This window comes from Lentinus tigrinus (genome assembly GCF_003813185.1).
Source record: "Lentinus tigrinus ALCF2SS1-7 unplaced genomic scaffold L226scaffold_5, whole genome shotgun sequence".
Lineage (NCBI taxonomy): Eukaryota > Fungi > Basidiomycota > Agaricomycetes > Polyporales > Polyporaceae > Lentinus > Lentinus tigrinus.
Window position 1 is genome coordinate 1,634,645 of NW_027137914.1, and position 26,872 is coordinate 1,661,516.

Here is a 26,872-nt window from a genome sequence, read left to right on the forward strand (position 1 = left end):
GCCTGAGCGTGCGAGAAGTTGTGTCACTTTGTTTGCGCGTGTGGACAGTCGAGCGCCCGAAGTGCAATGACGGGCAAGTTCGAGCACCCAAGCTCTCACGCACCAGCAGCAAGCGACTCGTCTGTCCTTCCTGCCTCCATGTCTGAGCAGAGTCCGCGCACCTCTGCTGATTTACGCCTTTCTCACCACACACGTGCAGATCTCTTGGGGCCAGAGCTGTGGTGGCGGGATCACTACGAATGGCTGCTTGAGAAGGGCTACTCGCTACGGCCCCGTTACAGGCCCGGATGGAAACCATCCTGGAGAGAGCATCCGGACAAGAACCCTCGGGATTTTGAGGACTGGCAACGCTACTCTGTAAGTCTGACATTCTTGTCCCAAGTCATCGCTGTATGCTCACTGGCATGGCTGCTACAGAACACCATCTTGCTCGATGCAGTCCGCTTGTCAGACAACAGCTTAGTCGCTCTGAAACAAGTGAGCGCGCGGCTCAATCCTCACGAAATAGAGGTAGTTCAGTTCTTAAATAATGAAAAACACCGTTCGGACCCCCACAATCACACTGTGCCCATCCTGGACGTATTGCCTGTTCCTGACGATCCCGACGTTACTGTACTCGTGATGCCTCTTCTACGTACGTGCGACGAGCCTTCTTGGAGAACCGTTGGCGAGGTTGTCGCGTTTCTGTTCCAAGTCTTTGAGGTGAACGATGATTAGCCCTCTGCGTGTATCACTCGTAATGACTGATGCCGTGTCATAGGGCCTCCAATACATGCATGAGTTGAACGTTGCACATCGGTGAGCTTGTCTTCGACACACATGTACCTTCTCGGAACTCAGTCTCATAGAGATTGCATGGCTATGAACATCATGTACGATCCTCGCACGATGTACCCCAACATGTATCATCCACAAGATCTGAGCAAGACACGCGATTGGAAGCGCGGAGTGAAGGTCTATGATCGCACAAGCCGTCCGGTGCGGTACTACTTCATCGACTTTGGTATCTCCAGGCGCTATAACCCGGAGGACGGTCCCCCCCGAGAGCATCCCATCCTAGGCGGGGATAAGACCGCACCTGAGTTCAAGGACTGGAAGGGCGACTTGCTCGACCCCTTCCCTACCGACATCTACTACATTGGAAACATGATACAGCGTACGCTCCTTCAGGTGCGTGCCCCGGTGGCTTTGTCCGGCATTCGAGCTCATTCTCCACGCCGCGTGAACAGAACTACAGAGGCCTCACCTTCCTCGCGCCACTTGTGGAGGGTATGGTGCAGGTTGAGCCGTCGAAGCGGCCCACTGTCCAAGAAGTCGTAAGACGCTTCGACGGTGTGTTGAATTCTCTCGACCAGTGGACATTACGATCTCGTGTCGCACCTGCCAAGGAGGACCTCACCCTCACGAAATTCCTCCGTATCCCTCACTTCTTCCGAACACTTCGATACGTACTCCTTCGCAAGCCTGCCATTCCTCTTCCGTCATGATAATATCCTGTGATACCCTCCCTCATCTATCGTCGACCTTGTTGTATTGTTGCTCACTAGCGCATCGAGCATGTGCTCCTCGCATCTGGATCTGCTGGATTATAGCACTCTTCTCGTATTACATGCTTGTTCTGGCCCGATTAATCGTGTTCAACCCAAGTCAGTTTACAGAAGCTCAGGCAGGAATCAAGCGCGACGCTCAACCAGTGTCTGACGAAGCCAGGTAACCATCTAGGCACATGAGGCGTAAAAGCCTCCTCGACGTCGGGCTCTCAATTGAACCTTGATGTGTATGAGCTATGTAGAACAAGGCGCGATTCTTCGCAACGTAGCTATTAAGAAGACATGCGCGCATCCGTGGGCAATGCGCTTCGAGTCCGAGCCTCTTTTGAAGAACAAGGGTACAGGCATATTCTGGAGGCTAACGTGCGCAGCCAACAGACGATCGAAGTTGCGGGCGCTGTTGCGTCGTTTTCTCCTGCGAGCAAATGTATTGTTCCAGCATGCGATGCACGGAGGGCCGAGCGAAGTCATACTGTGGACTGCTCTCGGCGGGCTCTCACGGACGCTTGTCAGTACGTGGTTAAGCGAGTCCTGTGAGTCATACAGTCCTTTGTTCCGTTCAATACCCTTGACCTCTAGCTTCAGTTCCTTGATACAGAAGACATGGGCGCACCTCAACACGCGTCCAGAACCATAGACTGACAATACGCCTCTATTCAAGGATAGCAACGAGGCGCACTCTGTTCGCACCATGAAGGCCTCGTGGGGCCACAGACTGTCTCGAATCATGGTGTCATGGGGTTATTGTTGAACGTTGCGTCGAGACCGTCGATGGAACGGAAAGTAACATAGGTATCTAAAAGTCATATTCGTTACACGAGTAATCACGACAAAGACATTTACAAACCGGAGCGCGGTCGGACGGTGCGAACCCTTGCGTCATGATGCAGATGTGTGTGGAGGCAAAGGAGGAGGGGTGGGCAGAGCGGGAAGGCCGCGATAGCGGTACTTCGCGGTCCGGATGACGTGGCGACAAGCCCGGTACATCCTGCCAATGAGAAACTCCTTCCGGTACACGAACCGCGACCGTAGCGTCCATTCGGAGAGGGACAAGCGCAGCTCTTCAAAGCGCTTGAAGGCCTCATCTATTGTTGGCCGCTCCTCGGGAACCTTGTGCGTCATGTCATCGATGAGAGGCTTCAAAAAGTCCAGGCTGCCACGACTCTTCTGCGATAGATTGTTAGCACTTCAAGTTATGGCAATCAAACGGGAGGAAGACGCACGTCCATGAACCATTCCCGAATCATGTTGCCCAGGCAGTAGACGTCAATCGCGAACGGATTGGACACAGCGCGCGAGGGATCCTTGTACTCGGGAACGGACTTGTCCCCGCCATACGATACCGGCGCAACCAGTTCGTCCCCAGGCGAGAATCTGCGTGACAGACCGAAGTCGATGATATGGTATCTGGTAGGGAATTCGGTACGAGTCCGCGGCTTGACCTTGCGCTTGAAGTCGTAGCTGCGTTGATTACGGCGTGCAGGATGCGGAATTTCCGAGAGTAACGGAGTAGGCTCCATGAGAAAGTTCACCACGTGGATGTCGCTGGGCGCGGCATTGACATTAGAAATATGTATAAACGGCCAGGTAACTCACCAGTGAGCAACGTGGTGACGGTGAATGAATTGCAAACCCTGCAAGGAACTTCCCATCAGCTTACCGACAGAGAGTCGAGGGAGTAGTAAAGCTCAGCTCACCTCGAAGAGTTGACGGAAACACTCAACGGCCTCTCCCACCGTGACGAATTTGTATTCATGTGTGCGAATGAGATATGGCATAACCAATAGCGTTATGTTCGAATCCAATGGGGACTGGAGAACGTCATAGAGAGGGACGGAGTGGTTTTGGGGATCGGACACGAGAGGTTGAGTAGAGAAGAGACGGATTATACTCTCTTCCCAGGGAGTGTAGCACTTCTCGACCTTCTTGATCGCGACAACTTGGCCGTCAGATATCCGGGTCGCATCTATTATGGACGAACGCTACAGAGGGACATGGTCAGCTTCGGATGGCATTGGCCGTGCGTTGCTTACCAGTATAGAGTTTCCATCCTCGCATCGGTAGTACAGCTTGTTTGTATTCAACCATGATGGCTGCCAGTCTTCTCGCCACCTGGGGCGAAGCATGTAACCAGCATCCGCAAGCCATTGCTGGTGCTCCCTCCAGAAGAAATCCTTCTCGAACAGGCCGCCTTTCACCTTTTTCCAGTAGAGGGGATGGTCTTTGTGGGGATCCTCTTCCCTCTGTAGACGTAAATAATCGGTCATGGTAAGTCAGGGGAGGGGGAAGGGGGGACGCCGGAAGTGGGGGAAGGGTAGAGCCTGCGACTCCGAGTCCGAGTCGTCGTGGATTGTTTGATCGGCATCTTTCCCGTTTTGGTTTGTGGGCGCGCGTGTGAACAGAATCCTCCGAGCGCCTCGAATGAGCGCGCATTGCCACAAGCCTCCATCTCGGACGAACTCTCCGCTCTCTCTTCTCGCAGACAACCTCTGAAGCGTTCCCACTCTTTGTTCTCGCTGCCTCCACTGGGCTACAGAAGCAACTTGTTGCCATGTCTGTTGTTCGTGCTTTTGTATTTCGTCTGGACTCCGCATTGCCGGTCGCCAGGAGATCGTAGTGTGCCCGGGAAGAGGCCGAAACGGTCTTACAGAGCTCCGAGACGAGCCAGAGGGTTAATCGGGTGGATATATATGGGACTATACTGTGCGTGGCTACTGCTAATCAATTCCTCCTCAGCTCACTCACTCATCTCCGTGCTCCGTCACCATGGTTGATCCTCATAGCGCTGTTGCTGGCGGCAACGCTCTCCTTTCCGTGTGTATCTTCATAGGATCACAGCTTTCCCCCTCCGTTATGATACGCAGGGCGGTGAAGAAAGAGCTCAAAGTCGCTGCGCTCTTGAAGGACAGTGGGTCTATCATCAGCACGGAAGATTGGCGGAGGATTGTCGAACTGAACCTCGAGTAAGCCCTCTCCGTGTGTCATACTGTCCGGAATCTTGACCTTTTCGTCTATATCAGGGTTTCGAACAAGAAACTCAATGTTCCAAAGTGGGGAGAGGTCATGAAGCGGCCGGTCCAAGTCTTCCTCGATGCGCGTGAATACCACAATGCCACTTGCACGTACTTGTTCGAAGTCCGGGTAAGTGTCTGAATATTATATCTGACCATCCATCGCTTATGAATCTGATACTCTAGATTGCTTCGGCGCGGGCTACAGTAGAAGCTGCTCGCACCGCCGCGATGCAGAACCATGCCAACGAGGTGTCGGCAGAAGGCACCACTTCAGTGGACGATGCTCATACCGAGGGCGAAGAAGTGTATTCCATGTCGGATTCCAGTGCGCCGCTTGACGATGCATGCCCATGTAAGTCCTGCAGAAACCACGAGGCTTACGATTGTGCTAATGCTGCTGATAGCGTACGATTATGCCCCGCATATCGAAGACGCTTTCACCACTCGCTTTGAAAATGTCGTTGTTGTTGCAGGTGCTCACTCACACATCACCTTGCACTTCGGAGGTCAGTTCGACACCGTTCATGCATTCCGGCGGCAGTACCGCTGAGACCCGCAACCTTCTAGTTGGTGACATCCCTGTGACCATCAACCCTCTCGATCATTTCGTCAACATGCCTGAACGGTATACCGGGCTGCTTGTCTGTGCGTACTACTTCTGTTCACTTTTCCGCGACATAGCGCTCACTGACTTGTCTATTGACGGAGGACAGTGTCCGGCTGTGCGAAGCTTGTCCCCTGTGGTACGTCAATGTCACTACTAGCGTCTTCGCGCCGATGTCAGACTGATTGCTGAATCCTTGTCCATCGTCATCGTAGACTTCAGTAATGACCCATCTCGGACGCCGGAAATTGTCATCGGCCACTACAACACGGGGTATAACCTCGAGTTCTCCGGGATGCATTGGAGCGTGCTTCCAGAGCACCTCGTGAGGATGAGCAGGTCGACGGATGCCGATGGCGTCTCAGTCGCGAGTCTCGATGCAACCTATGGTGGAGACCGGACGACGATGTTGATGTTGGATGATGACGAGAGGCTCAGTGAGCTTCACCGTCAAGCTGGGTATTCATATTGATGAAGCCATTCTGGCTAAACGTCCTGCGCATTTTCCTTGTACTGTACTACCGCGAGTCAATGGCTGAAAGTTGTTGTGTCAGAATCATGTCGACACGGTCTGTTCGAATAGAATAATTTGCCTATGCCTAATCGCGCTCAGCGGGAGTCCGTCGTGGGATAACGAGCCTGAAGTATTACGAAGTCAGAACAGGACGAATTGCACTGGCCAAATTGCGACCGATCGCCAAAGAGGGTCATTGTCGTTCTCCCGGTCAAGAGGGCGTAGTTTAACCCGATATTGCGCCCTGATAATAACGAGTTAACGCATGTTGTTGAACGCCCCAATTGAGCGTCGCGGAATTGACTCACCCGACAGACGGCGTGACATTCATGAATGCCACCGTTTCATATTCACATATAAGACGTAAGCATGAACCCAGGGCGCGAACTGAAGTTTGCACACGAAGTACTAATTTCAATGATGCCAAGAGGCTGATTGCTGTCATACATACAAGATCCACAAAGACAGTTACGCGTCTGCATACAAGGAAAGTAGAGTGAGCTAGTCACTCGGCGACTGCAACAGGTCCCGATGGGGAAAGAAGTCCATGAGTGCAATCAGCGTCTTCATCAGCGACTCCGGGAGGAGCTGCAGGAGTCTTCTGGGCGACCTGCGTCGCAGCATCAAGCTGCGCCATCTCCATCCAGGCGGTCTTCTGGGAATCCATGAAGGGGTCCACCTGTTGAAGCTGGAGGGCCATCTCTCCTGTACGACCGGTCAATGAAGTCGCAATGGCGACCAGTAAGAGTACTCGCCTAGACTCGGAATAGTAGCAGGTCTTCGTACTTCAAGTATCTCGCGTCGTGGTGCCATACGAGGTGAGTACTGCGGGAAGGTACTCACGTCGATCATGGCGGAGGCTAAACCGACGGACTGTGAGCACGACGATATATCAAACCACTGGACTGACTCACGCATTCCGCTGTCGTCAATGGATCCAATAGGCATGTAGCGATCTTCGGATGCGCCAATCGCCTCGGATGAGAGCTGACAAGAAGGGTCACTTTGGGGGCTCGAGACCACCCCTGTGTGAGTGTACTCACGACGATGTTGACCATATTTTTGCGCACGCCTTGCTTCCAGCGGCGTAGAGCTGCTGCAGTAAGCGTCGAGTTCTCGTACATGATCTGCAGGTCACGAGCATATCTGGTAAGTGCATAGGAGAGGGGAAGTCAGCAAGTGTCCTGGAACTGAGGGTAAGCAATAACTTCTCGTTGAGCTTCTTCAGTCTAGGCCCGGGACCCTCGCGGAACTGTGCGTTCCTCCGTATTGCATCTTCCAGGATAACCTCTCCTTTACGGAGATATTTACGTCCTTTGTAGACTTGGTATTCGGCTACAACGTGCTTAACAGGCCAAATCCAGTATCCAGCAGGCGACTCCACAGCGAGGAGGCGGTCGGCGCCGAGTTGTGTCTAGAGCGTACTCAATGGTGAGGAAAGACCGGACTTGTTCGTGTCAGGTTGACTCACCAGGTTGACTCCATCAGCCGTCTGATCATCCTGAACCCTTTGAACTGTCTGTGCCATGAGGTAGTTAAACGTAGAGGGGTCTCCAGGATCCCGAAGAAAGAGAGTGAAGGTGCGGGGGAGTAGCCATCGGGACCCGAGGTTTATGAGGTAGGGTTTGATGTCGCCCAGGACGTAAAGATGTCGGCCTTCGTGCCAGACGAGTACAACAACGGGGGAAACGATCTCAGGGAGCACAGCCGCCGCGTCCTGTGGTTCGCCAGGGATGCGCAAAGACGCTGTCGTGGGTGCACAGAGAATGCAGGAGGCGAGGCAACCACCGTCTCTAGCCAGATCGGGTTCAAAGCACGTAGACGCTGGGAACGTGTGAACCTGACTATTGTCAAACCACGTGTGACAGACGAGACATAGACGCCCCTTCTTCCCGACGCCATGAATGCCTTCTCCTCGACCTTCCAAATGTCCCTGACCCTGACCCACTCCCCCCGGTGCTTGCGCCTCCATGAACTATGACGAATGTGAAGAAGAATTTCCTGGCGGGCTATCTGGGCTAGAAATCTACTGGAGAGACCGTTACAACTGGTTGAACAGTCTCGGATACCAGCTACGACCGAGGTACAAGCCTGACTGGATGCCTTCATGGGAAGGGTCTAAGAAGTCTCGTTTTGACTCTGAAGATGGAGTATACCTTTCGGTGCGTCTTATAGTCTATCAATGAGCACTTGCACTCTGCCGAGCTAACGCTGTCGCGTAGGTAGAGATAGTCATAGATGCCGTCAGGATCAAGGACGGGGCAGTAGTTGTCCTCAAACGCACACTCAAATCTGTACATCCCTTCGAAAGCAAAATCGGGTGCTTCCTCTCATCCCCTCCTCTGACTTCGGACCCTCGCAATCATTGTTGTCCAATCCTCGAGGTGCTCGACGATCCTCAGGACACCGACGTTCAACTCATCGTGATGCCGCTCCTCCGAGAGTATTACGAGCCTAAACTCGCGAGTGTGGGGGAAGCCATGGAGATGTTTCGTCAGCTATTCGAGGTAGCTCTGCATATTTGTGTCACGTGTCAACTGCGGTTAACCAGACAATCGTGTTCCAGGGTTTGCAGTTCATCCATGAGCAACACATCGCACATCGGTTCGTCTTCCTCCGCATCATGACAATCCCGTAGCATTGACGTTTGCGCAGGGATATATCAAAGCTTAACATCATGATGGACTCGACGCCCATTCTTCCAACCTCGTTCCATCCGCAATCGATCCGCATGTCACGAGATTTCAAGCACTGGGTGTCGCCGCGCTCACGCACAGCCCACCCTGTCAAGTACTACATCACCGACTTTGGCTTGTCGAGGCGCTACAGTGCAGAGGAGACCAATCCACTCGAGGTTCCGATCATGGGGGGTGACAAGTCGGTGCCCGAGTTCCAGAAGGACAGACGCACGCCTCGGAATCCGTTCCACACTGATATATATTACATGGGTAACCTGATTCGGCAGGACTTCTTGAAGGTAAGTCTTCGCATTACCTTGCCAGCGGTTGTGGATGCTAACGCGAGCATCGTACTTGCAAGGTCTACTCGAATCTGACGTTCATGGAGTCACTCATCGCCCGCATGGTGCAGGACGAGCCAAGCAAGCGCCCGAATATGGACGAGGTCGTGAAGTCTTTCAAGGACATTCTGTCCACGCTGTCCTCTCGCCGACTTCGGGCACGGCTCGTAGAACGGCAGGACAGTGCAGCGGTGAACTTCTTCAAGGATCTGCACCATGTGGCCTTCCGTACAGTGCCGTTCTGGCTGACCCGCCGTTGCCCACTTCCTTCCCCGAAAGCGTAGTTGAGCAGCGCTTTCTCGCTTTCTCGCTTTATGCTGCATGTCTGATGTCTAGTCTGGATTTAGAACATGTCGCCGGCCACCTCAATATAGTTATTCGCACCTTGCTCTCGTAGTCGCACTGGATACTAGAGTATATCTATATACTTCAGAGGTTTAGGATACAGCAACCAGGCCTGCAGACAATTATGCATAGCTTCAGAGATACAGGCGTATCACTGGATGTTGGTCTCAACTGATGGGGACGCGGTCACAAGCGATCGGGGTTCTGCGTCGACGACCCGCCATACACGGTGATCGTCTAGCTTAGAGGTCAGGCTATTAGTACAAAGGGAGGATCCTGAGGGAGCTCCGCGTCGCTGTAACAACGAATGACCCGGTCGGTCAGGATGCTACCGTGTTCGCTTCGACCTACCCCAAAGTGAGTATAGCGTGCCCACACTGCCCGCTATCGCGTGGCGGCCCTGCCAGGATCCCCCGGGCGCGCGTCTTCATAGCGTCGTTTCATAGTTCCTTGAAAGACAATAATGCCAACCAGAGCAACCTGCCAGTCACAGCGGCGTTCGTTCGGTGGCTATTGCATCAGACGTCTGACACGCCGCAACATGAGGCTCCAGATGTTGACCTTGTGCAATTCTAGGGAGGGAAGTCATGAGCGGCCGGGACTCGTGGGCGGGAGCGACGTTCGATAGTATCAACGTCCAACGCGCCCACAACAGCCTGTCTTGAACGCACGACCAGTTGAAGATGATCCGGCGGACCGTATGCACACTCGCACGACAAGCAATAGAAAGCAGTACAGAGGCAAGCGTCCAGATAATAGATACAAAGGAGCGGAAAGTGACAGGAATAGATCTGGAAATTCTGGGACGAGCACAGGGAATGATACAAGAGAGCACAGGGGTCGCCAAGCAATTGGGGATGGTCGGGTGTGCAGTGTGCGTACGAGCATCATCGTCGGAACAATGTAAAGAATCATTACACTATTGCTCGGCGTTGAACCGATTATCGTTCTCTACCGCATGTTCCTCGCCCTGACCAGAAAGGCTGGCGGAGGTTTCGGCCGCTGCAGCGGACTGAAGGGAGACCGACGATAGTCTGCGTGCCAGTGCTACAAAGTTGTGTAAGTACGCGTAGTCGGTTGATGTCACGACAAACTCACCCTGCGCTACATAGCCGAGCCAAGGGTTCCCGAGCATCGAGTCGGTGTCTGAGTACGCATCGTCTGCGCGAGATTCATCCGACACGGCACTTGCGATGGAAACTGTGCGTGGAAGGATTAGATACACGAGCGCGGATGAAGTGGTAATTCAAACGTACCTCGATCATGATCATCGGGCCATTCGTGTGCAGGGTCAACTGCAAGGGTTACTTCGGACGGTGCGTGCAACTGCGGAGGCGTCGCTGCGACGGGCGCCTGTACAGTGGGTGGCACAAGTACGCCGTCTACGAGCTCATACCCCAGCTGGGCTAGAGTAGACTTGCTCTATATGTACGTTCAGCACCACATGGGATGTGACGAGCCAAGCTGCTTACCCAGATGCTGATCTTCAGCTTGTACGCTGCCTGCTCTTCGTGAACAACGCGAGCATAGATGGTGTATTTCCGCCAGATGTTGAAACGCTTCACAGTTTGCACTCGTGTGTCAATCTCCCGTAGCTGCATGATCTTCCTATGAGTTGCGAGATAGGGCATCAGCATCGATCTGGTGAGCTCAAGAGCTACGTACTCAGCTAATTCGTCAAACAGTTGCTGATAGAGGCCAACTCCTTTGAGAGCCGCCTGGGCATCTGGATCTAACAGGATAGCTCCCGCCTTGTTGAGATGCTCCTGCACCTGGCCGACCAGCTTAAACAGCTCCGCGGTGGTGGTTCGTTTTCCCAGAAATTCGAGGATAGGGGTAGTATGAGCGACGTCGCCTGCAACGCGTTCAGCGAGCTCAAATCCGTCAAGGACAGCGTCGACGGCGTTCAACATGGTGCAAGGGGGAAGAGAAGAGAGAATGAGAGATATACCTCAGTGCGCTCGGGTTCTTAACCCACAGGCAGCGCCTAGATCTGCTGGCTGGCATCCGCACATTGCGAAGACAACAGACAACGCCCTGGACAAGCGGTGTGACAGGGAGAGGACTTCCTATGCGTGTACGATAGCGACGTTGTGCTGAGCAAGGAAGCTCGAACACTCCGGGAAAAGGCGTGGCGGTTGCAAGGCGGTTGCTCGTTAATTGCCTGTGTTTGTGCGTGTGAGTAAACAAGCGCGCAGAGACCAGACAGCCGAACGGGGCTTCTCACACTTGCACATTGCCTTGTACTCCTCCTCCCCTCCTTCTGGTCCTTTCTCCGCATGGCCGACGCAATTGCTCGTCGGGTAGCGGAACTTGAGGCTTCTGGACATGAACTTGGCATGCTCTCCGACATCGAGCTCTGGTGGCGCGACCATCAAGAATGGCTAGCCGAGAAAGGTTACATGCTCCGTCCACGCTATAAGCCTGGATGGAAACCCTCTTGGGTCGGGCGCATGAAGAAGTACCAATATGCAGAACAATTCGAGGACAGGCACAGGCCATATGTACGTCGTTACTCTTGACCTGTCGTAGATTCGCACTGCCCACTTCCCTACGCGTTCTCAGCTGATCGACGTCCTTGATGCCACTCGAGTGTCTGACAACAGCTTGGTTGCACTGAAGCGAGTCAAAAGGAAGATCAGCCCACACGAGATTGAGATGGCACAATATCTATACTCGGAATCCCTTCGCTCGGACCCTCGCAATCACACTGTGCCCATCCTAGAGATCCTCCCAGTGCCCGACGACCCCGAAATCACCCTCATTGTGATGCCCCTACTGCGTTCGTGCAACGATCCAGGCTTCTACACTCTGGGAGAAGCTATGTCGTTCCTTACGCAAGTGTTTGAGGTAGAGTCTCTCCGGTGATGCAGTGTGTCATGGGCCATTCACCGTATTAACAGGGCCTGCAATATATGCATGAGCTTCACGTCGCCCATCGGTATGTCTTCAATCATTTCCGCTCCTATATGTCCTGTCCTGAACGTTGCAGAGATGCGAAGGGAGGCAACATAATGTACGACCCTCGACCATTGTTTCCCGACATGTACCATCCCGTCGAGACATACAAACGTCGCGACTGGAAGGGGAGGGCCAAGTACTCGACGCGGACTAAGTGTCCCGTCAGATACTACTTCATTGACTTCGGCCTGTCCAGGCGATACGACCCGAAGGACGGGCCTCCGCGAGAACATCCCGTCATTGGCGGAGACAAGACCGTGCCCGAGTTCAAGAACTGGAACGGCCAGCTGCTGGACCCGTTTCCGACTGATATCTATTACATCGGGAACATGATACGACGTACTCTTCTGGCAGTACGTCTCTTAGTTCTGCATCTCCCGCTGCTGTGAGCTTACTATTGCCGTCTCTCTGCGTAGCCATATATAGGCCTCGATTTCCTCGCTCCCCTCGTGAAGGATATGATACAAGCTGACCCGGCGCAACGACCTACTGCTCAAGAAGTAACGCGTCGCTTTGAAGAGCTGCTCAAGCCGCTCTCCCAGTGGAAACTTCGATCGCGGCTTGTCCCTGTGCAGGAAGACAGCTTGTACAAGCTATTCCGGAACATACGCTATCCGTTCCGGACGTTCAGTTACGTACTTACTCGCAAACCTGCTATTCCCCCCACGCCTCCCCCGTCTTTCTGATACCCATACGCTCTGGTTCCGTGTCGTCGCTATCGCACTGCTATTGTTGTACTGCTGGATCGCTTGCTATATGGTAATGTCACGAGTGCTATCGAGTGTGTACCTCGTCGCCGGCTGAGGGACACATCTGGTTACTGTCGATGCTCGCGGGGCTGCACGGGTCTCACGCTGTCTAGTTCTCGGCGTGTAACGTCTTGGATTCCTTTTGTCTGTCGTTGTACACGATCCCATACCGCGACATCGTATTCTCGAGCAGAAGCCGCGCGTTGAGACGCGCTCGATGTGTCTGATCTCGGTTGTCTGGCCACCGGGCTCCGCGATCTCAATTGGGTAGCGGTGACCGAAGTAACAAGGACAGGCTTTTGCTCCCGCAACGAGGCAGGCATGCCCCTCCGCTACGGGATTTTGGCCGAGACATGTCCCTCCGGGCTACTGTCGTACTGATCAGGCATGGTTCTGACCACTAGGAACGGCTATCACATTGACTAGTACGGATATACAGACGGGAACGAGAAGAGACGTCAATTGGATATCACTGACAGCTTCTGAACATGACTATAGTCCATCGTGCGCTGCTACTACTGCAATCTGCCAGTGTGTCCGCGACGTATCAGCGACTGTATCTCGCAGCTTACACGAGCTTGTTGACATTCCCGTCGAGGACTCGAGCGATGTCCTCGCTCTCGTACCTCTTGAAGGTCACCTGCCATATTGTCAGCATCGCCGTACGTCTATCAAGAGACTTCTGAAAGGCGTACCTCAGCGGCCTCGCGGAGGGCTCTGACGTCCGCCAGCCAGTGACGCACTCCTGGGTGCAGCCCAGCGAACGGGCGCAGACGATACCCGGTGATGGGGTCACGAAGCTTTTGGAGCCTGGGTGCACCGACACGGTCAGTGCGCGCCCAACTATGCAGGGCTGAGAGACGACAAACTCTCACTTGGAGTAGCGACTAAGGAGCGCCTTGTGCTCGGCGAGAGGGATGACCCCGACGCCGCGCCGGAGGAGCTTGAGGGTACGCATTTGGTTATTGTCGGCCGCCTGGAGCACATTGGGGAGGGCAACCTTCTTGCTCAACGTGTAGAAGAAGATGCAGAACTGAATGTCTGTCAGACGTCCGTCAGTACCCGGCGGGTACAGAGCCACGAGGAAGAGGGAACCTACAGACGATGAGGCCCAGGGCGACGACGGCGAGATCGATGTTAGACTTTACGACGGCGGCCATGGTTTGGTTGTGTGTAGTGTGTTGAGGTGGGAGAGCTTGGATGAGTTGTGGGTGGTTACTTGAGCTTCAGCTTTGACGACTCGTCCTAAAGTCGGATATAAGTCCCAGAACATAACAACGGAACGTTGTTGTTCTCCTCCAGGCAAACGTAGCCATGCATCGCCTTGGGCCTGCAAAGAGGAGCCATGTCGCGAGGTGCCTTCAATGACAGCGGGGCGCGAGACAATAGCGCGAGCGGACAAGGGATGTTCTTGTTCCGAATTTGGTGTGGACGTACACCACCATGGACCCACAATTGACCGGGACACCGCTGATCGCGGGAAGGGAAGATACAACAGGTCTGTGTATTGAGGACATGAGGCAGAAAAGACACCGATGATACACAACAAGAATAAGGCGTGACGTGAGCTGGATGCCTCGCTAGTGGGGAGGACAAGGCGGGTGTGTGGGTTATGAACGAATCCGAGCATTCGATATGCATGCCTGATCGTTCGGAAGAATCCAACTATTCTTACGTCCGGTTTGACGCGAACGAAGTCTCCAGACGGAGAGGGAGGAACGAATCCTGTCAAAGCGACCCACAACGTGATCGATGGTCCGACGCTTCGAGGGATCGTTTTGTGCCATTCTCGTCAACCAGAGGTTGCATGAAGTCGCAGTTGCGATACCTCTGGATGAGAGTGCGAGCATGATAAGTTGTGCACCAACGTAACAAGGGACGCACCTGGACGAAGTCTGTCCGAAGTCACCGTGGTAGTACTTGGTAGGGGACTCTGTGCGAATGGAGAACTTCACGCGACGATTGGCGTCATGTCTAGTATGTCCCTTGGGGAGCTTCGAATTGCGGGACATCCAGTGTAGACGAAGTCGACAGAAGACGGGGGGAGTTGCGTCATAGAGCACCCGCGACCGACGCCGAACACGACGCGCGTTCAGAACGCTTGCCTGGCTTCCGGGCGAAGTGTGGCTGTTCGATTGAGTACAAGTCTGGAGGACAGTGTGGTAGTACAAAGCCATGATATCTGGCAAAGTGCCGTGGCGAGCGAGTTGAAGATAAACAGATGCACAGCCTGGTGCATGCAGGCTTGGAGATGTTGAACGTGATAAGAAATACAAAGGAGAGTCCGGGAGAAAAAAACGGGCGGGAAAGAGGTGTTGCATGGAATGCGACGACGACTCACCGTCACCACGTGCCCTCGAGTGCAATATGTCCCGCCGACGAGTGCTTAATAATCAGTACCAAGGCTGACAACGTTTGGGGTGTGCGACGCCTGTGAATGTCATGGTGCTCGTGACGACCAAGGGCGGAGGAGAATCCGAGAATGGCAGTCCGGAGGATTTTGAGTCGTCCCTCGGCTGGGGCAAAGAAGGTGTCAGATCCAGTTCTGCGTGGAAGTAACATGCTGTGTGTCAGCTGTGCATCCTGCATCCCAGAATTGTCAAGGACGAGCGTAGAGAAGAGGCTGACCGGGGAGAGAAAAGGCATAGGGTTCCCCGCTCCCTTCAAGCCGGCGACAGGGTGACGATGGTCGTGAAAGCAAGGTGTGCAGTCCGTCTACACCTGCATGGGTATGCGAACAAACAGAAAGCTAATGTCGAAAGGCGAAAGGGGGAAAGAAAACATCGATATCGGTGTGCGTACCTTGCTGGAGATTTTCGAGGTCGAGAGTCCGAGTCCAGTCTTCGTAGCGAGCCTCAGGCTTTCTGACCCAGTCCGCACCACGACAAGCACTCCCATGGTAGGCACTTTGCCCGTGCGACAACTCTCCAATTGTGCTAGGTAAACCGACCGCCTTGCCTGTCCGGAACAGTCGTGTCGGGATACGTGTCAGCCTGGCGCCCCAAGTTGATGGTTAAGACAACGTGCGAGCAGAAACAACAGCAAGGGTGCAACAATTGAGGCAAGGGAAGATGTATCAGTGTGAGTGAGGGTAGGAGTCCTTGGAGAACTACCCGACGCTGCGACTCTGGTCAACTCGTCGTTCCCGCCGCCGCCGCGGTCCCAGATGCGCGCGCGAGCGACGGGCGCTTGCGGACCCAACCACTTAGCAATGTGTACAATGACTCGGCAGCAGGCTTGGGGTTTGTCGTGCAAGCATCGTACAAGTGCAAGGGGACCATAGCAATACAATAAGAGGTTCATAGTACGGGGACACGGTGATGGATGCGATACAGTTCGCGCAAAACGGCGGAGCGGACTGGGAAATGGGAGTAAGGACCGTGAAGCGTACAGTCGCGCCAACAACAGGGAGGAATGTCCCAAGAACTCCACTCGGGAAGTCATAGCCTTTGCTCGAGGATTAGGGGGAGCTAGAATCACAACGATAACTTGCAAGATAGGCTCGTGAGTACTCAGTCCTGTTCCTGGCTGTCGGTTTCCACAGCCCGTCCTTTGCCTTTATCCAAGTTCACAGACGTGGTTGAAGAACCCGTGGAGTCTGCCGAGAGAGAATGCAGGAGCTCTGCAAGTTACATGTCGGGCCTGTGAACGAAGCAAGAATACATTCCGAATAAACTCACCTTGTAGAATGTACCCATCCCAATGGTTTCCAAACACTGAGTTGGTCACTGAGTGGGCGTCGGCGTTAGGATCTTGAGAGTCTAGCGACAGGTGAATCAGTGATGTACATAGCTACAGTGAAGCGATCACGAACCATCGCTGCCGTCAGAGTGAGGTGGGTCGGGATTGGGATAAGGAGGCAAGGGGGACTGGGTTGATTCGTCGGGAGCATGATGATCATCCTCAGCTTGCGGCGGAGGAGTATGCACCTGAGCCGTGTGGGGAACAAATTGCCCGTCTTCCCCAAGTGTCCCACCAAACTGGGCCCATTGGGATTTGCTCTGCGATCAAGTTCAGTGCCCCATGACCCCAAGTACGGGCGCGACGGCGGACCTTGAAGTCAATCCTCATATGTCGCGCTACACTCCTCTCATTGACCGCATCTCCGTACAACGTGTATTTCTTTCTGAACTCGTAGAATTTCACCGCTTCGACTCTTCTTTCGAGCTGCTTCGCGCCTGTGGTCCGCCTGTCACGAGAGATTCATCAGTTTTTGACACAACGAGGGTTGCGGGACACGCATACTGGGTCAAGGATTGAAACATTCTATCATACAAGCCAAGGTCCTGGAGAGCCTTCTTGGCAGGTGGGTCCAAAATGATGTCGCCCGCAAGAAGGAGCTCGTCCATGGCCATACCGACTATTTCGGCCAGTTGATCCTTGGTAGTTCGCTTCATGAGGAACTTGAGAACGGGAATTGTGTGCGCAGCATCACTGGTAAGTTGCTCAGCAACTTGGATACAGTCAAGGAGGGGCTCCATGGGACAAGGGGACAGGAAGTTGGGAAGGGAGTGGTCGAGAGACCTCGTACGTACGCACTATTAGGTTCATTTATGGGTTCACGTCGGGCGTCTTCGGTCTTTGTTGGAGGAGACGGCGCCGTCGACACAAAAGCGAATACATCGGCAACACGCTGAGACGTCTGCGAGAAGCTGCAGCCTGCAAGGAGATGCAAGGGAGATGGCAACGTTGTTCCTGTCCGGGGCAGTTCGAACCTCCGGGCGGCAATGTTTGTTTGGCTGAATTTGCGCCTAGGCAGGTAGACGCTCCGAAGATTCGCGGTCCCTCACGTTTGCAATTGCAAGTTGCCTCAGCCCGCGCACTCTCACCCATCCTCCTGAGTCCTCGTGCCGGATGGCAGCAGCAGAGATCGCTCGTCGAGTGGCTGAACTCGAAGCATCAGGACAGCCTCTAGGCCAGCTCGACTCCATCGAGATATGGTGGCGTGACCACCAGGAATGGCTCGCTGAGAAAGGCTACATGCTTCGCCCGCGCTACAGACCTGGTTGGAAGCCGTCTTGGGCTAATGATGCATACATAAGAGCTTTCGAAGAAGGAGTCAGTCCAGTCGTAAGTAATCACCTCTTCATGTCACGAACATGACACAGATCTAACCCGTTGGTGTCTGTGTCCCTCAGTTGATAGACGTCCTGGATGCTACTCGCGTCTCTGACAACAGTCTGGTAGCTCTCAAGCGTGTCCGCAACCAGTTCAATCCCTACGAGATTGAGATTGCGCAGTACCTTTACTCAGAAACCCTCCGCTCGGACCCTCGCAATCATACTGTACCTATCCTGGAGGTCTTCCCCGTCCCCGACGACCCACAGATCACTCTCATCGTGATGCCCTTCTTACGTCCCTGCGATGATCCGGGATTTTACACTCTTGGCGAGGCAATATCTTTTGTTAAGCAAGTCTTAGAGGTAAAGTCTCTTCAGCGACAGATCCAGAGTTCTGGATCACTTACCACGCGTCCAGGGTTTGCAATACATGCATGAGCTGCATGTCGCGCATCGGTAGGTCAGCGCGACCCCGTCCCCCGTGAGTCACCGGTCTAACCGTTGCAGAGATGGAAAGGCTGGTAACATCATGTACGACCCTCGACCGTTGTTCCCCGACATGTACCACCCCGTTGAGCGGTACAGAAGCCGGGACTGGAAGGGAAGGGCGAAGTACTCCACACGCACCGAGTGCCCTGTGAGGTACTACTTCATCGACTTTGGTCTGTCCAGACGGTACGATCCCAAGAACGGTCCTCCGCGAGAGTACCCCATCCTCGGAGGAGACAAGACCGTCCCGGAGTTCACCAACTGGAACGGCGAGCCACTCGACCCCTTCCCGACCGACATCTATTACATTGGAAACATGATACGACATACTATCATAGCGGTACGTCTGGTTCTGTCTGTAAACTTTACTCGTTCTCATCTCTTAGCGCACGCAGCCGTATAAAGGCTTTGAGTTCCTCGTGCCACTCGTGAAGGACATGATCCAGACCGACCCGTCGAAGCGACCCACCATCCAAGAAGTATCGCATCGCTTCGAAGAACTCGTGAAGGTGCTCTCGCGGTGGAGACTTCGTTCACGGTTGGTCCACGTCAAGGAAGACCCCATCGACAAGCTGTTCCGGACCATTGGGTATCCATTTCGAACGTTCCGTTACATACTCGAGCGCAGACCTGCTATCCCCCCTACCCCGCCTACATACTCATGATACCCACAGATGGCAGGTTCTCGTGGTTGCTCTCGCACTGCTATTGTTGTACGCCGGATTTCCTGTTGTGTATCTTACCCATTACGAGTCTTAGACTCCGCGTATCGCATGTTACCCTAACACGCCCAGAGCTTGATTAGTCACTATACTCCTGTGGGAGCTTCGCGTGGACCTGACTTACGGTGTGCGACGCCTTGTATTTCCCACTACCATTGTCTTCATGTTCGTAATCGTACATCTTCAGCTGACGACCGGGCATCTTAGACGTCGGTTGTCAGGCTAGGCGGCCAGGGTGAGTCGGTCCTGAGTACTCTTGAAAGAGCCGAGGCCATCAGGAAGGGAAGTACTAGGTGATTCAGATGTCAAATTGATACACATTGAAGCAATACAGTACGAATCTCCCGACAGAGCGAGTACAGTAGGAATAATCAGTGTCCGTTGAGTGCTTCCGAGAACCCTATCAACGTCTCTAGCGTGATGGTAGTCGTGAACGAGAATGAGAGCATGATCATGTACGTGGAAATATCACGAATTGTTGCCGCATGTCAGAGCGGATCTACAGGAAGAGGGACGGCGTCCTTGTCCTGGAGCTTGTAGCGCATCGTCCGGAACGTGTGACAAATATTCCGGCGTACAGCAAGGACGGGCTCTTCATAAGCGGGAACAAGCCGCGCTCGCAGCTGTCTCTCTGTTAAGGCACCTAGGAGGGCGTTAAAGCGCCGCACGACATCAGGCGCGGTCGGCCTCTTCGACGCATTGTCTTGGAGCATGTCCTTGACGAGCGGAGCCAGAAACGAGACCCCTTTGAACTTCTGGATAATTGGGCAGGTTCGTCAGTGTAGTACGTGCTGCTTGGACTGGGACATACCATCAGGACGGTGGTCCGAACCATCTTCCCGAGAGCGTAAATGTCCGTCTTGAAGGGATCGACCGGTCTGTCGTCGAGGTGCTGCAGTTCACCTAAAGTCATCTTTCGATCCAAGAGGGGCGACTCTCTCGGGCGCGTCGTGTTCCAGTATCGATTCGCCTTGCCGAAGCTGACGAAGAAGTACTTGACCGGCTGGTCCGTGCGCGTGCGATGTTTGGCTTTCCCCGTAAGTTCGTAGTTTCTGTCTCGAAGGAGCGGATGGTAGAAGCCCTCGTAGTACATGTGGAGAGGGTCGTACATTATGCTGGCAGCCTTGATATCTCTGCGCAAGGTCAGTGGGATACGAGGAGAGGAAGAAGATACTGTAGCATACCGATGCGCGACGTTCTTCTCATGCATGAATTCGACTCCCTGAGAACAGTTCAATACCATACTTCGAGACGGTAGGAAGGGAGCTTACATCGAACACTTGCTTGAGGAAGGAGACTACCTCACCCACTGTGTCCCATGCCGGGTCATCGCACGGGCGCAGAAGGGGCATTGCCAACACCGATCGATCATCCATCTGCCATTTGTCCAATACCTGCACTGTGTGGTTCCTAGGATCCCGGCGGTTCACGGGCGAGTACAACCAATCGATCAAAAACAATTCTTCGGATTTGTTGATTAGCTTCAGAGCCACGAGCCGCGGGTAGCGATTGACCATGCGTCTCGCGTCTATGATGGCAGTGTTCTAGTATAGGGTACTGGGTGAGTACATACTATCACGACACCAAACGGTGGCATGGGCAAGTTCTTACATACCTCGTGTCTGTGCCGATCTTCGAACTCGCTAGGATGCCGATTTGGATAGTTCTTCCACGACGGCTCCCATCGAGGCTGATAGCGACGACGGAGGAAGTATGACTTGTACTCTAAAAAGTAGGAGTTATCGCGCCACCACTCTTCCTCCTCAGTGAGTTTCCCTAGAGCTTCGGCTTCCGGGACGAGCAGGTCGGCGACAGATTGGCGGACGGCGCTGGGCATCCTGTGTCCAGATCGGAACCTACAACAGGAAATAGGACAGAGGGAAGTACTGCAGATGTCGCAGCGGGGAATCCACTTATAAGTGGCGGAGGACGATGGGGGCGCTTCGGTGCCACTGCATTGCCATGATGGGTCTCCTTTGTTCTGACGATCGGAGTGCACCCTGCGCTGACGACGATGGGTGGCGGGCTTAACAAGACTTCGTCTGATGAGGATATGTCCGCCATCAGTTCTGTCCAATTGCGACTGAAAGCCTTTGTGTACCTGCCATCCGTAGAAGAAGACGTACCAGCCTCGTGGAGCGGCACCGCGACTACAGCGCGGGCACGAGCGGGATTTCGGATGAGAACTTATCTGTACAATGCTGCAGAGGGGGAGAGTATTAGGTGTATGCGGACTCGGATGTATGTGACGGTTGCCGAACGTACTGTCGCTGTGATGTACGACTCGGTACTCGTACATCCCACGAACCCAGTCGAGTCTTGGTGATCCGGGAGGTGTCCGGTCTTCATGCAGGGGAACATCCTCGGTCTTTATATGAGAGGTCTTGAACAATACAGTGGTACTTGACACCATCACATTATCGCAGGCTTGAGGGCCGGCTGGCCAATATGTACTCAGTACGTCGCGTCAGAAGCTGTTGTCGATCGATACAAATGAAGTCATCTGATAGCATCATCGTTTGTAATGAGCCGCTTCGCCTCGCGCGCATGTAAGGCCAGCGCGAGGAAGAGTATCCCGCGATGATGACTCCTGCGGCCTGACTCGAAGTACCGTGTCTAGCTAACAGACTGTGCCTTTCCAGTTGGACGGCTTACCTCTGCAGACGACAACAGCAGTGATATGTGCGTCTCATGATAGCGACCACGAGAGAGCTGCAGAGGACTCAGATGCATGAAGTACGGTGCAAGCCAAGTGATTCATGGCAGACCTTGAGCGTCTGTGAAAGTAGAGTACATAACTACAACCCGGGATCCGCCGAAGCTCTGGCTCGCAGACGCGCTTTTAGTCTTCATTTCAGTACTCCCGAGATCGGCGACGGTGGTATCGTCTTCTCGTCGGAACTTGAAGGACCCACTATAGTTCTCAGGTTTGGTTAAGCAGCCTGCGTATGGGCTACATTAGGGCCGAACCAATGTCATTAGCTGGCTCCATGTGGGACGGACGAGAGTCAACGTGTGGTATTGACGTGCTAAGAAAACATGACGAATGTACTAGCAAGAGACATACAAGGACCAGCAAAGCAATATGGCAACCAAGGCGATGAGGTTATGACGGGGGTATTGCACTCTCAGACCAGCCGAGGGCTGCCTGGGGAGTAGGTAATGCTTTACGCCCCATCAGCATGTGAGGAATGGTCCGCGCAGACAATTGGTAGACGCCCTTGATGACGTTCATGAAGAACCCGTCCCTCCGCCATACGAGGCGCGTGCGAAGCTGCAACCATGACATCTTCGACAAGATGTCGCCGAATGAGGCCACGACCTCGTCCATAGTAGGACGCTTGTCCGGGTCGGCTTGAGTCATCCTCGCAACGAGCGGCTCGAGTACCGTCAGATTAGTATACACCTACGCAGGGACGTGGTTAGCACGTCGTGGCGCGAGCTCAGCAATCCCGACTCACCTGCAGAAATCTTGTCCGCATGAGACTGCCAAGATAGTATACATCGGTACGGAAAGGATTGCGAGGTCGGAGAGGATCCTCGAGGTGCTCGGGAACCGACTTGTCGCCGCCGAAGATTGGCACTTCCATTGGGTTTGGGTTGTCGGCGCTGTACTTCCGCGAGATGCCGAAGTCGGTAAAATAGTATCGGACCGGGTGTGCTGTACGCGTGTAGGCCTTCACGAACCCTTGACCGTTCAAGTTCCTGTACGGTGCTTGGGGATGGAAGTTGTTAGGCAAGATGGGCCGTGAATCCATCATGACATTCAACGCTCCACAGTCACTATTGGCAGATCATGAGGATGCGTGACCGGAACAGTCTGCAGGTATACACACCGGTGTGCGACGTGATGTTCATGCATGAACTGGAGACCCTGAGGCATTAAGGGTGAGCATGGGCCAGTAAGGAAGAGGTAACGCATACCTCGAAGGCTTGTCGGAGAAACTCCATGACCTCGCCCACAGTCACAAATGGGGGGTCATTGAACAGTCGAAGTAGCGGCATAACCACGAACTCGATATCTGGATCGCCGGGGTCTTGTAGTACATCCAAGATAGGACAGCAATGGTTCCGTGCGTCAGAAGAGACGGGCGGTGTTGAGAAGTAGCGCCCAATCTCAATCTCGAACGGGTGTACGGACTTGCGTATCTCCTTGAGCACCACGATACTGCCGTCCGAGGTGCGTACGGCGTCCATGATCTGCGGCACCTATTCGGCCGGGTATATGTTAGCGGTACTGACCTTGTTTATTCCGAACACACCGTGATTTCTACCCCATCCTCATACGCAAAGTAAATCCGTTTGGGTCCTTTTTTGGGCTCCTTCCATGAGGGTTTCCATCCTGGGCGGTACCTAGGTCGAAGGGTATAGCCGGCCTGCTGTAGCCATTCATAACGATCACGCCAGACTATTTCCCACTCGTTCAACATGCCCAGCTCTTCCGCTAACGGACCCATATTCAGCGCAAGGTTTTCAAATGAGAGGGTGGTGGAGATGTAGAGAGAGGCGGGTGGCGGAAGTGAGCACAACCACAACTCGCGACATGGACGTCCGGAGGCCAGCTAACTACCAGCGTCTACACAAGGTCAACATCGACCATCATCGCTCTCACGTCGCGTCAACAGGTTCGCGACTGGTACACCACATCGACTTTCAACCTCTTTGTCTCTCGCAAAGGTCTAGCAGCTTCTATTACGCACGAATATGCCGCGTGTCATGATGTTAGCCACGCAGTGAACATCCGGTATCGCGCCCGGGACTTCTCTGGCTGACTTTGTACTCACGACTGCTTCTTCGTCTCGACTATGGTCCTCTATATATCTCCGTTGTCACATCCGGCATAATCGCTTGCACTACTAGGAGCTGGATCTCTTCTTCCTTAACCCCCCTCTCTGGTACTCGGACCCGGAGCAGTTCACTCTCTTTCTCCATGGCGCCCTCAGCCTTCCCGTCCATGCTATCCACCCGAGCAACCTGGAGTGCGTCTCCTCAGGCGTCTTGGAGGGAAGCCTGTTTCTTCGAAGCTCGACGAGGAGATAGATGAACTTCAGAGAAAATTATTGAAGATGCGTTGTCCTCAATCGATCGCGTTCTGGGAGTACCTGAGGCTTTATTCACTATCGTCATTGTAAAGGGCGTTGTCGTGAACACTTAGCCTGTTGTGCCTTCATGCTACGATTCGAATCGATCCTCTATATGTAAACCCTCTAACGCAGATGGTGTGCATCATTGTAGACATGCTTGCAGTCTTAAGAGTGTCGGCGAAGTGAAAGCATAACAATCGTATTGCAATTACTGTTGAGATCGAGACTAGCATGGGTGATGCACGGCGACAGGATTATGTGATATAGAATATGGGTTGAACCAGACAGCAAGTCATCGACGAGTCCTGAAGGCACGAAACTAGGCAGTCACTGACTGCCTTGCACAAAGCCACGTCATCCCGTCCCTCTCATCCACCACCAACACACTTGCAATGGGCGCACGGCAACCTCAGAACTTGACGGTCACACCCTGGCTCTCGATGTACCGCTTCAGGTCACCCAAGAGCTCGAGCTGTTCGTTGATAGTGAGGCCGCTAGCGATCGTCTGGAGCACAGATCCGACGGTGACGTTGTTCTCACGAATGAGACTGCTGTAGTAGACGTATGTGAACACCCCCATAAGGAACCTGTAGCAATCGTGTCAGCAACGGACGGTAATCGGAACTTCAGAGCAGACATACTGGCAGTCCATACGATCGGTCATGCCACCGTGGCCGGGGATACTATGCCCAAAGTCCTTGATGTCAAAGGCCCGCTTGAATCCGGAGGCGAAGAAACCACCAAACGGCGCAACCAGAGATGCAAAGCATGCCAGGACGAGAAGATGGAACTGGTAAGGCGCGTACGGGATCGTCGTGAAGTGATCGCCCTGAAAGGAGAGTCAGTGTTATCCGTAACTTATAGTTGCAGTCAAACTGACCACTGGACCGAGGAACGCGCGGACGGGAGACGGGATCTCGAATTCGCGCCACACAAAGACAGGGTTGGGCTTGCAGTGAAGATCACCACTAAACGCAGTGACACCGAGATCGTTCATGGGACAGATCATGTAGTCGAAACGCATGAAATAGGTGCCCCAGAGCAAACCGAAGATGATCGTGCTGAAGAACGCGCCAATGAATCCCTCCACGGTCTTCTTCGGAGACAACTTGATGAGCGGAGTACGGCCAACGGTAATGCCCCATACGTATGCGAATACGTCGTTGCAGATGACGAGCGACGCGGGGACCCAAAACCAGATAAGGCCCTCAAGAATGTTGTTCACGATGAAGTGACTTCAATCATCAGGTCAGCGTAAGGATACAGCACAACACCGGGTGGTTCACGCACCTCGACACGACAATGAGGAGCAACGTCATGTGCACCCAGCAGAACAGCCCGAATTGCTGCTTCAAGTAGCCACGCTTGAGAGACAACACAAACCCAACGAAGCCGATCAGGTACAGCGTGAAGCTGACGAAACGGTGGTTCGTCGCAAACAGTGTCAACTGCACATTCGAGAACACAACGTGCTACAAAGGGACGGGGTGCCAGAAGTGAGGACGATTCGCGACCATAGAACGAGCAAACTTACCTTGAAGTAGTAGATGATGCTCTCACCGTACAGGAAGTAGTTCGTGACAGCGAAGAAGTACCAGTTAAGCGTCTTGCTCCATGGATCGCGACCCCGCGCATTTTGGTCATCGCCAACGTCCTTGCGCCTCAAGGAGAACAGGGAGGTGACCTCGCGGTACACCAGCGTTTGGCAGAGCATGACCAGGACGATCATGTAAGGGTGTCCCATGAGCAGAAGGACTAATAATGGGAGGAAATCAGGCTACGCCGCATAACATAGAGGGCAGAACTCACATATGAAACCTCCAATCATGATGAATGTCCAGAGCGTACGTGTCAGGAAGCTCTGTCTCTTCTTGACCTGCTCGCTCTGCTCTGGCGCGACTGACTTCTCCAGAGGGGTCTCGATGTCGATCTTGCGTGGCGCCAGGTTCGACACTTTCTCTGACGGGGCGGGGGTAGGCTTGACAGCGGCAGGCGTATTGTAGGCAGGAGGGGGAGGGGATGGAGCAGCAGAAGGGTGCTCATTTGTGGGTGCTTGCGGCGCCGACCCATTCGTAGCGACCGACGAGTGTGCGGCACCATTCGCAGGTTTTGGCGCGACAGGCTGGGGTGCGCGCACCTCCTCTACCACCTCCTCAACAGGCGACGGCTCTACCACATCCGCGGCTGCGGGCTCCTCGATCGGTGCGTCTTCAGAGGCTGGTGGTACGGCCGGCTGGGCACCCCCCGTCGCCTTCTGGGCCCTTGCAGCAGCGCGCGCGGCCTTTTCCAGCTGGCGTTTCTCCGCACGAGCCAACGCCTTTTGCTTCTTGAGAGCACTTTTGGACAGCTTCACAGGAGACTCGCTCGAGCTGAAAGGGTGATCGCTGAGCGCGTCGTGGCAAGCAGTGTGGACAACGTCATACGTACCTCTCCGGCTGCGATGACGGTGTCTCGTCAAGGACCTCCTCCTCTGTCTCCTCCCCAGACTCAACGCCGAGTGCATCCCAGGGGGTTTTGGAGGTGAACGGAGGTCGTGAAGACATGGCGTGTCGTGGTACAGATGAGAGGATGGAGCCCGCAGTCACTGTCAGTCTGAGTGACGTTCCTCTATATGAAGCCGCACGTGCTCAATGCTTTCGATTATGGCATGATCCTGAAGCGCCCGGGTTGACTGTCGTACGTTAGCGTACTAGCACACTTAAATGCAGACGTGTTCGATGTGGAACACATAATATATGGGATACATTGCCACTATAGACAC

The 26,872-nt window shown here is 53.9% G+C and overlaps 15 protein-coding genes across 15 annotated transcripts; 5 read left to right on the plus strand and 10 right to left on the minus strand.

The window, feature by feature from the left end:
* Positions 1-109: 109 nt before the first annotated feature.
* L226DRAFT_551286 (uncharacterized protein) lies at positions 110-1,626 on the plus strand. Its single transcript, XM_067682806.1, has 5 exons — positions 110-357; positions 418-702; positions 761-798; positions 849-1,170; positions 1,230-1,626. The coding sequence occupies exons 1-5, from the start codon at positions 139-141 to the stop codon at positions 1,485-1,487; spliced, it is 1,122 nt and encodes a 373-aa protein (XP_067539242.1). The 5' UTR covers positions 110-138; the 3' UTR covers positions 1,488-1,626.
* An 8-nt stretch (positions 1,627-1,634) lies between these two features.
* Positions 1,635-2,346, minus strand: L226DRAFT_299749 (uncharacterized protein). The gene has a single exon (XM_067673697.1). The coding sequence runs from the start codon at positions 2,277-2,279 to the stop codon at positions 1,785-1,787; it is 495 nt and encodes a 164-aa protein (XP_067539243.1). The 5' UTR covers positions 2,280-2,346; the 3' UTR covers positions 1,635-1,784.
* L226DRAFT_610539 (uncharacterized protein) lies at positions 2,259-3,841 on the minus strand. Its single transcript, XM_067686168.1, has 6 exons — positions 3,584-3,841; positions 3,248-3,532; positions 3,147-3,184; positions 2,774-3,095; positions 2,398-2,717; positions 2,259-2,346 (listed from the first exon to the last, which is right to left on the minus strand). Exons 1-5 carry the CDS (start codon positions 3,815-3,817, stop codon positions 2,430-2,432), a joined length of 1,167 nt encoding a protein of 388 aa, XP_067539244.1. The 5' UTR covers positions 3,818-3,841; the 3' UTR covers positions 2,259-2,346; positions 2,398-2,429.
* A 912-nt stretch (positions 3,842-4,753) lies between these two features.
* L226DRAFT_299768 (uncharacterized protein) lies at positions 4,754-5,768 on the plus strand. Its single transcript, XM_067673698.1, has 4 exons — positions 4,754-4,916; positions 4,969-5,037; positions 5,295-5,307; positions 5,384-5,768. The coding sequence occupies exons 1-4, from the start codon at positions 4,803-4,805 to the stop codon at positions 5,638-5,640; spliced, it is 453 nt and encodes a 150-aa protein (XP_067539245.1). The 5' UTR covers positions 4,754-4,802; the 3' UTR covers positions 5,641-5,768.
* Positions 5,769-6,104: 336 nt separating this feature from the next.
* On the minus strand, positions 6,105-7,490 carry L226DRAFT_558514 (uncharacterized protein). Its single transcript, XM_067683245.1, has 6 exons — positions 7,154-7,490; positions 6,891-7,096; positions 6,726-6,828; positions 6,597-6,669; positions 6,438-6,542; positions 6,105-6,387 (listed from the first exon to the last, which is right to left on the minus strand). The coding sequence occupies exons 1-6, from the start codon at positions 7,208-7,210 to the stop codon at positions 6,188-6,190; spliced, it is 744 nt and encodes a 247-aa protein (XP_067539246.1). The 5' UTR covers positions 7,211-7,490; the 3' UTR covers positions 6,105-6,187.
* A 116-nt stretch (positions 7,491-7,606) lies between these two features.
* On the plus strand, positions 7,607-9,037 carry L226DRAFT_610542 (uncharacterized protein). The gene is made up of 5 exons (XM_067686169.1): positions 7,607-7,844; positions 7,905-8,189; positions 8,249-8,286; positions 8,338-8,659; positions 8,722-9,037. Exons 1-5 carry the CDS (start codon positions 7,653-7,655, stop codon positions 8,983-8,985), a joined length of 1,101 nt encoding a protein of 366 aa, XP_067539247.1. The 5' UTR covers positions 7,607-7,652; the 3' UTR covers positions 8,986-9,037.
* Positions 9,038-9,965: 928 nt separating this feature from the next.
* L226DRAFT_520940 (uncharacterized protein) lies at positions 9,966-10,959 on the minus strand (the record flags this gene model as incomplete). The annotated part of the gene is made up of 5 exons (XM_067678676.1): positions 9,966-10,093; positions 10,145-10,246; positions 10,303-10,468; positions 10,519-10,654; positions 10,712-10,959. The coding sequence occupies 5 exons, from the start codon at positions 10,957-10,959 to the stop codon at positions 9,966-9,968; spliced, it is 780 nt and encodes a 259-aa protein (XP_067539248.1).
* A 426-nt stretch (positions 10,960-11,385) lies between these two features.
* L226DRAFT_457210 (uncharacterized protein) lies at positions 11,386-12,693 on the plus strand (the record flags this gene model as incomplete). The annotated part of the gene is made up of 5 exons (XM_067675356.1): positions 11,386-11,550; positions 11,612-11,896; positions 11,950-11,987; positions 12,039-12,360; positions 12,424-12,693. The coding sequence occupies 5 exons, from the start codon at positions 11,386-11,388 to the stop codon at positions 12,691-12,693; spliced, it is 1,080 nt and encodes a 359-aa protein (XP_067539249.1).
* A 458-nt stretch (positions 12,694-13,151) lies between these two features.
* On the minus strand, positions 13,152-13,982 carry L226DRAFT_610545 (uncharacterized protein). Its single transcript, XM_067686170.1, has 4 exons — positions 13,856-13,982; positions 13,632-13,797; positions 13,452-13,566; positions 13,152-13,396 (listed from the first exon to the last, which is right to left on the minus strand). The coding sequence occupies exons 1-4, from the start codon at positions 13,914-13,916 to the stop codon at positions 13,325-13,327; spliced, it is 414 nt and encodes a 137-aa protein (XP_067539250.1). The 5' UTR covers positions 13,917-13,982; the 3' UTR covers positions 13,152-13,324.
* Positions 13,983-15,282: 1,300 nt separating this feature from the next.
* L226DRAFT_299818 (uncharacterized protein) lies at positions 15,283-16,504 on the minus strand. Its single transcript, XM_067673699.1, has 3 exons — positions 16,437-16,504; positions 15,559-16,354; positions 15,283-15,301 (listed from the first exon to the last, which is right to left on the minus strand). The coding sequence occupies exon 2, from the start codon at positions 16,198-16,200 to the stop codon at positions 15,745-15,747; it is 456 nt and encodes a 151-aa protein (XP_067539251.1). The 5' UTR covers positions 16,201-16,354; positions 16,437-16,504; the 3' UTR covers positions 15,283-15,301; positions 15,559-15,744.
* L226DRAFT_532008 (uncharacterized protein) lies at positions 15,983-17,260 on the minus strand. Its single transcript, XM_067680179.1, has 5 exons — positions 17,002-17,260; positions 16,810-16,945; positions 16,571-16,757; positions 16,437-16,517; positions 15,983-16,378 (listed from the first exon to the last, which is right to left on the minus strand). The coding sequence occupies exons 1-5, from the start codon at positions 17,235-17,237 to the stop codon at positions 16,269-16,271; spliced, it is 750 nt and encodes a 249-aa protein (XP_067539252.1). The 5' UTR covers positions 17,238-17,260; the 3' UTR covers positions 15,983-16,268.
* A 310-nt stretch (positions 17,261-17,570) lies between these two features.
* On the plus strand, positions 17,571-19,226 carry L226DRAFT_481608 (uncharacterized protein). The gene is made up of 5 exons (XM_067676938.1): positions 17,571-17,826; positions 17,895-18,179; positions 18,235-18,272; positions 18,324-18,645; positions 18,701-19,226. Exons 1-5 carry the CDS (start codon positions 17,611-17,613, stop codon positions 18,968-18,970), a joined length of 1,131 nt encoding a protein of 376 aa, XP_067539253.1. The 5' UTR covers positions 17,571-17,610; the 3' UTR covers positions 18,971-19,226.
* Positions 19,227-19,515: 289 nt separating this feature from the next.
* Positions 19,516-20,864, minus strand: L226DRAFT_568290 (uncharacterized protein; the record flags this gene model as incomplete). Its single annotated transcript, XM_067684147.1, has 5 exons — positions 19,516-19,782; positions 19,839-20,160; positions 20,212-20,249; positions 20,299-20,571; positions 20,643-20,864. The coding sequence occupies 5 exons, from the start codon at positions 20,862-20,864 to the stop codon at positions 19,516-19,518; spliced, it is 1,122 nt and encodes a 373-aa protein (XP_067539254.1).
* Positions 20,865-22,133: 1,269 nt separating this feature from the next.
* Positions 22,134-23,568, minus strand: L226DRAFT_610549 (uncharacterized protein; the record flags this gene model as incomplete). The annotated part of the gene is made up of 5 exons (XM_067686171.1): positions 23,290-23,568; positions 22,952-23,236; positions 22,864-22,901; positions 22,489-22,810; positions 22,134-22,433 (listed from the first exon to the last, which is right to left on the minus strand). Exons 1-5 carry the CDS (start codon positions 23,482-23,484, stop codon positions 22,134-22,136), a joined length of 1,140 nt encoding a protein of 379 aa, XP_067539255.1. The 5' UTR covers positions 23,485-23,568.
* A 662-nt stretch (positions 23,569-24,230) lies between these two features.
* On the minus strand, positions 24,231-26,654 carry L226DRAFT_610550 (uncharacterized protein; the record flags this gene model as incomplete). The annotated part of the gene is made up of 7 exons (XM_067686172.1): positions 24,231-24,698; positions 24,753-24,940; positions 24,992-25,346; positions 25,402-25,583; positions 25,646-25,866; positions 25,921-26,480; positions 26,539-26,654. The coding sequence occupies 7 exons, from the start codon at positions 26,652-26,654 to the stop codon at positions 24,521-24,523; spliced, it is 1,800 nt and encodes a 599-aa protein (XP_067539256.1). The 3' UTR covers positions 24,231-24,520.
* Positions 26,655-26,872: the final 218 nt, after the last annotated feature.

Coding starts and splice junctions, on each gene's coding strand:
- L226DRAFT_481608 (XM_067676938.1), top strand. CDS start 17,611: ATGGCAGCAGCAGAGATCGCTCGTCGAGTGGCTGAACTCGAAGCATCA. Junction 17,827..17,894: donor AAGAAGGAGTCAGTCCAGTC/GTAAGTAATCAC, acceptor TGTGTCCCTCAG/TTGATAGACGTCCTGGATGC. Junction 18,273..18,323: donor GAGCTGCATGTCGCGCATCG/GTAGGTCAGCGC, acceptor TAACCGTTGCAG/AGATGGAAAGGCTGGTAACA.
- L226DRAFT_532008 (XM_067680179.1), bottom strand. CDS start 17,237: ATGGAGCCCCTCCTTGACTGTATCCAAGTTGCTGAGCAACTTACCAGT. Junction 16,946..17,001: donor ATGTTTCAATCCTTGACCCA/GTATGCGTGTCC, acceptor CTCTCGTGACAG/GCGGACCACAGGCGCGAAGC. Junction 16,379..16,436: donor GGATGGGTACATTCTACAAG/GTGAGTTTATTC, acceptor TGTAACTTGCAG/AGCTCCTGCATTCTCTCTCG.
- L226DRAFT_299768 (XM_067673698.1), top strand. CDS start 4,803: ATGCCAACGAGGTGTCGGCAGAAGGCACCACTTCAGTGGACGATGCTC. Junction 4,917..4,968: donor GCTTGACGATGCATGCCCAT/GTAAGTCCTGCA, acceptor TGCTGCTGATAG/CGTACGATTATGCCCCGCAT.
- L226DRAFT_610539 (XM_067686168.1), bottom strand. CDS start 3,817: ATGACCGATTATTTACGTCTACAGAGGGAAGAGGATCCCCACAAAGAC. Junction 3,533..3,583: donor AGGATGGAAACTCTATACTG/GTAAGCAACGCA, acceptor GTCCCTCTGTAG/CGTTCGTCCATAATAGATGC. Junction 3,096..3,146: donor CGTCACCACGTTGCTCACTG/GTGAGTTACCTG, acceptor TGCCGCGCCCAG/CGACATCCACGTGGTGAACT.
- L226DRAFT_610542 (XM_067686169.1), top strand. CDS start 7,653: ATGAACTATGACGAATGTGAAGAAGAATTTCCTGGCGGGCTATCTGGG. Junction 8,190..8,248: donor TGTTTCGTCAGCTATTCGAG/GTAGCTCTGCAT, acceptor ATCGTGTTCCAG/GGTTTGCAGTTCATCCATGA. Junction 8,660..8,721: donor TTCGGCAGGACTTCTTGAAG/GTAAGTCTTCGC, acceptor CGTACTTGCAAG/GTCTACTCGAATCTGACGTT.
- L226DRAFT_558514 (XM_067683245.1), bottom strand. CDS start 7,210: ATGGCACAGACAGTTCAAAGGGTTCAGGATGATCAGACGGCTGATGGA. Junction 6,670..6,725: donor AAAATATGGTCAACATCGTC/GTGAGTACACTC, acceptor CCTTCTTGTCAG/CTCTCATCCGAGGCGATTGG. Junction 6,543..6,596: donor CATTGACGACAGCGGAATGC/GTGAGTCAGTCC, acceptor CCGTCGGTTTAG/CCTCCGCCATGATCGACGTG.
- L226DRAFT_299818 (XM_067673699.1), bottom strand. CDS start 16,200: ATGACTTCCCGAGTGGAGTTCTTGGGACATTCCTCCCTGTTGTTGGCG.
- L226DRAFT_610545 (XM_067686170.1), bottom strand. CDS start 13,916: ATGGCCGCCGTCGTAAAGTCTAACATCGATCTCGCCGTCGTCGCCCTG. Junction 13,798..13,855: donor CGCCCTGGGCCTCATCGTCT/GTAGGTTCCCTC, acceptor GACGTCTGACAG/ACATTCAGTTCTGCATCTTC. Junction 13,397..13,451: donor CCCTCCGCGAGGCCGCTGAG/GTACGCCTTTCA, acceptor ACAATATGGCAG/GTGACCTTCAAGAGGTACGA.
- L226DRAFT_299749 (XM_067673697.1), bottom strand. CDS start 2,279: ATGATTCGAGACAGTCTGTGGCCCCACGAGGCCTTCATGGTGCGAACA.
- L226DRAFT_551286 (XM_067682806.1), top strand. CDS start 139: ATGTCTGAGCAGAGTCCGCGCACCTCTGCTGATTTACGCCTTTCTCAC. Junction 703..760: donor TTCTGTTCCAAGTCTTTGAG/GTGAACGATGAT, acceptor GCCGTGTCATAG/GGCCTCCAATACATGCATGA. Junction 1,171..1,229: donor TACAGCGTACGCTCCTTCAG/GTGCGTGCCCCG, acceptor CCGCGTGAACAG/AACTACAGAGGCCTCACCTT.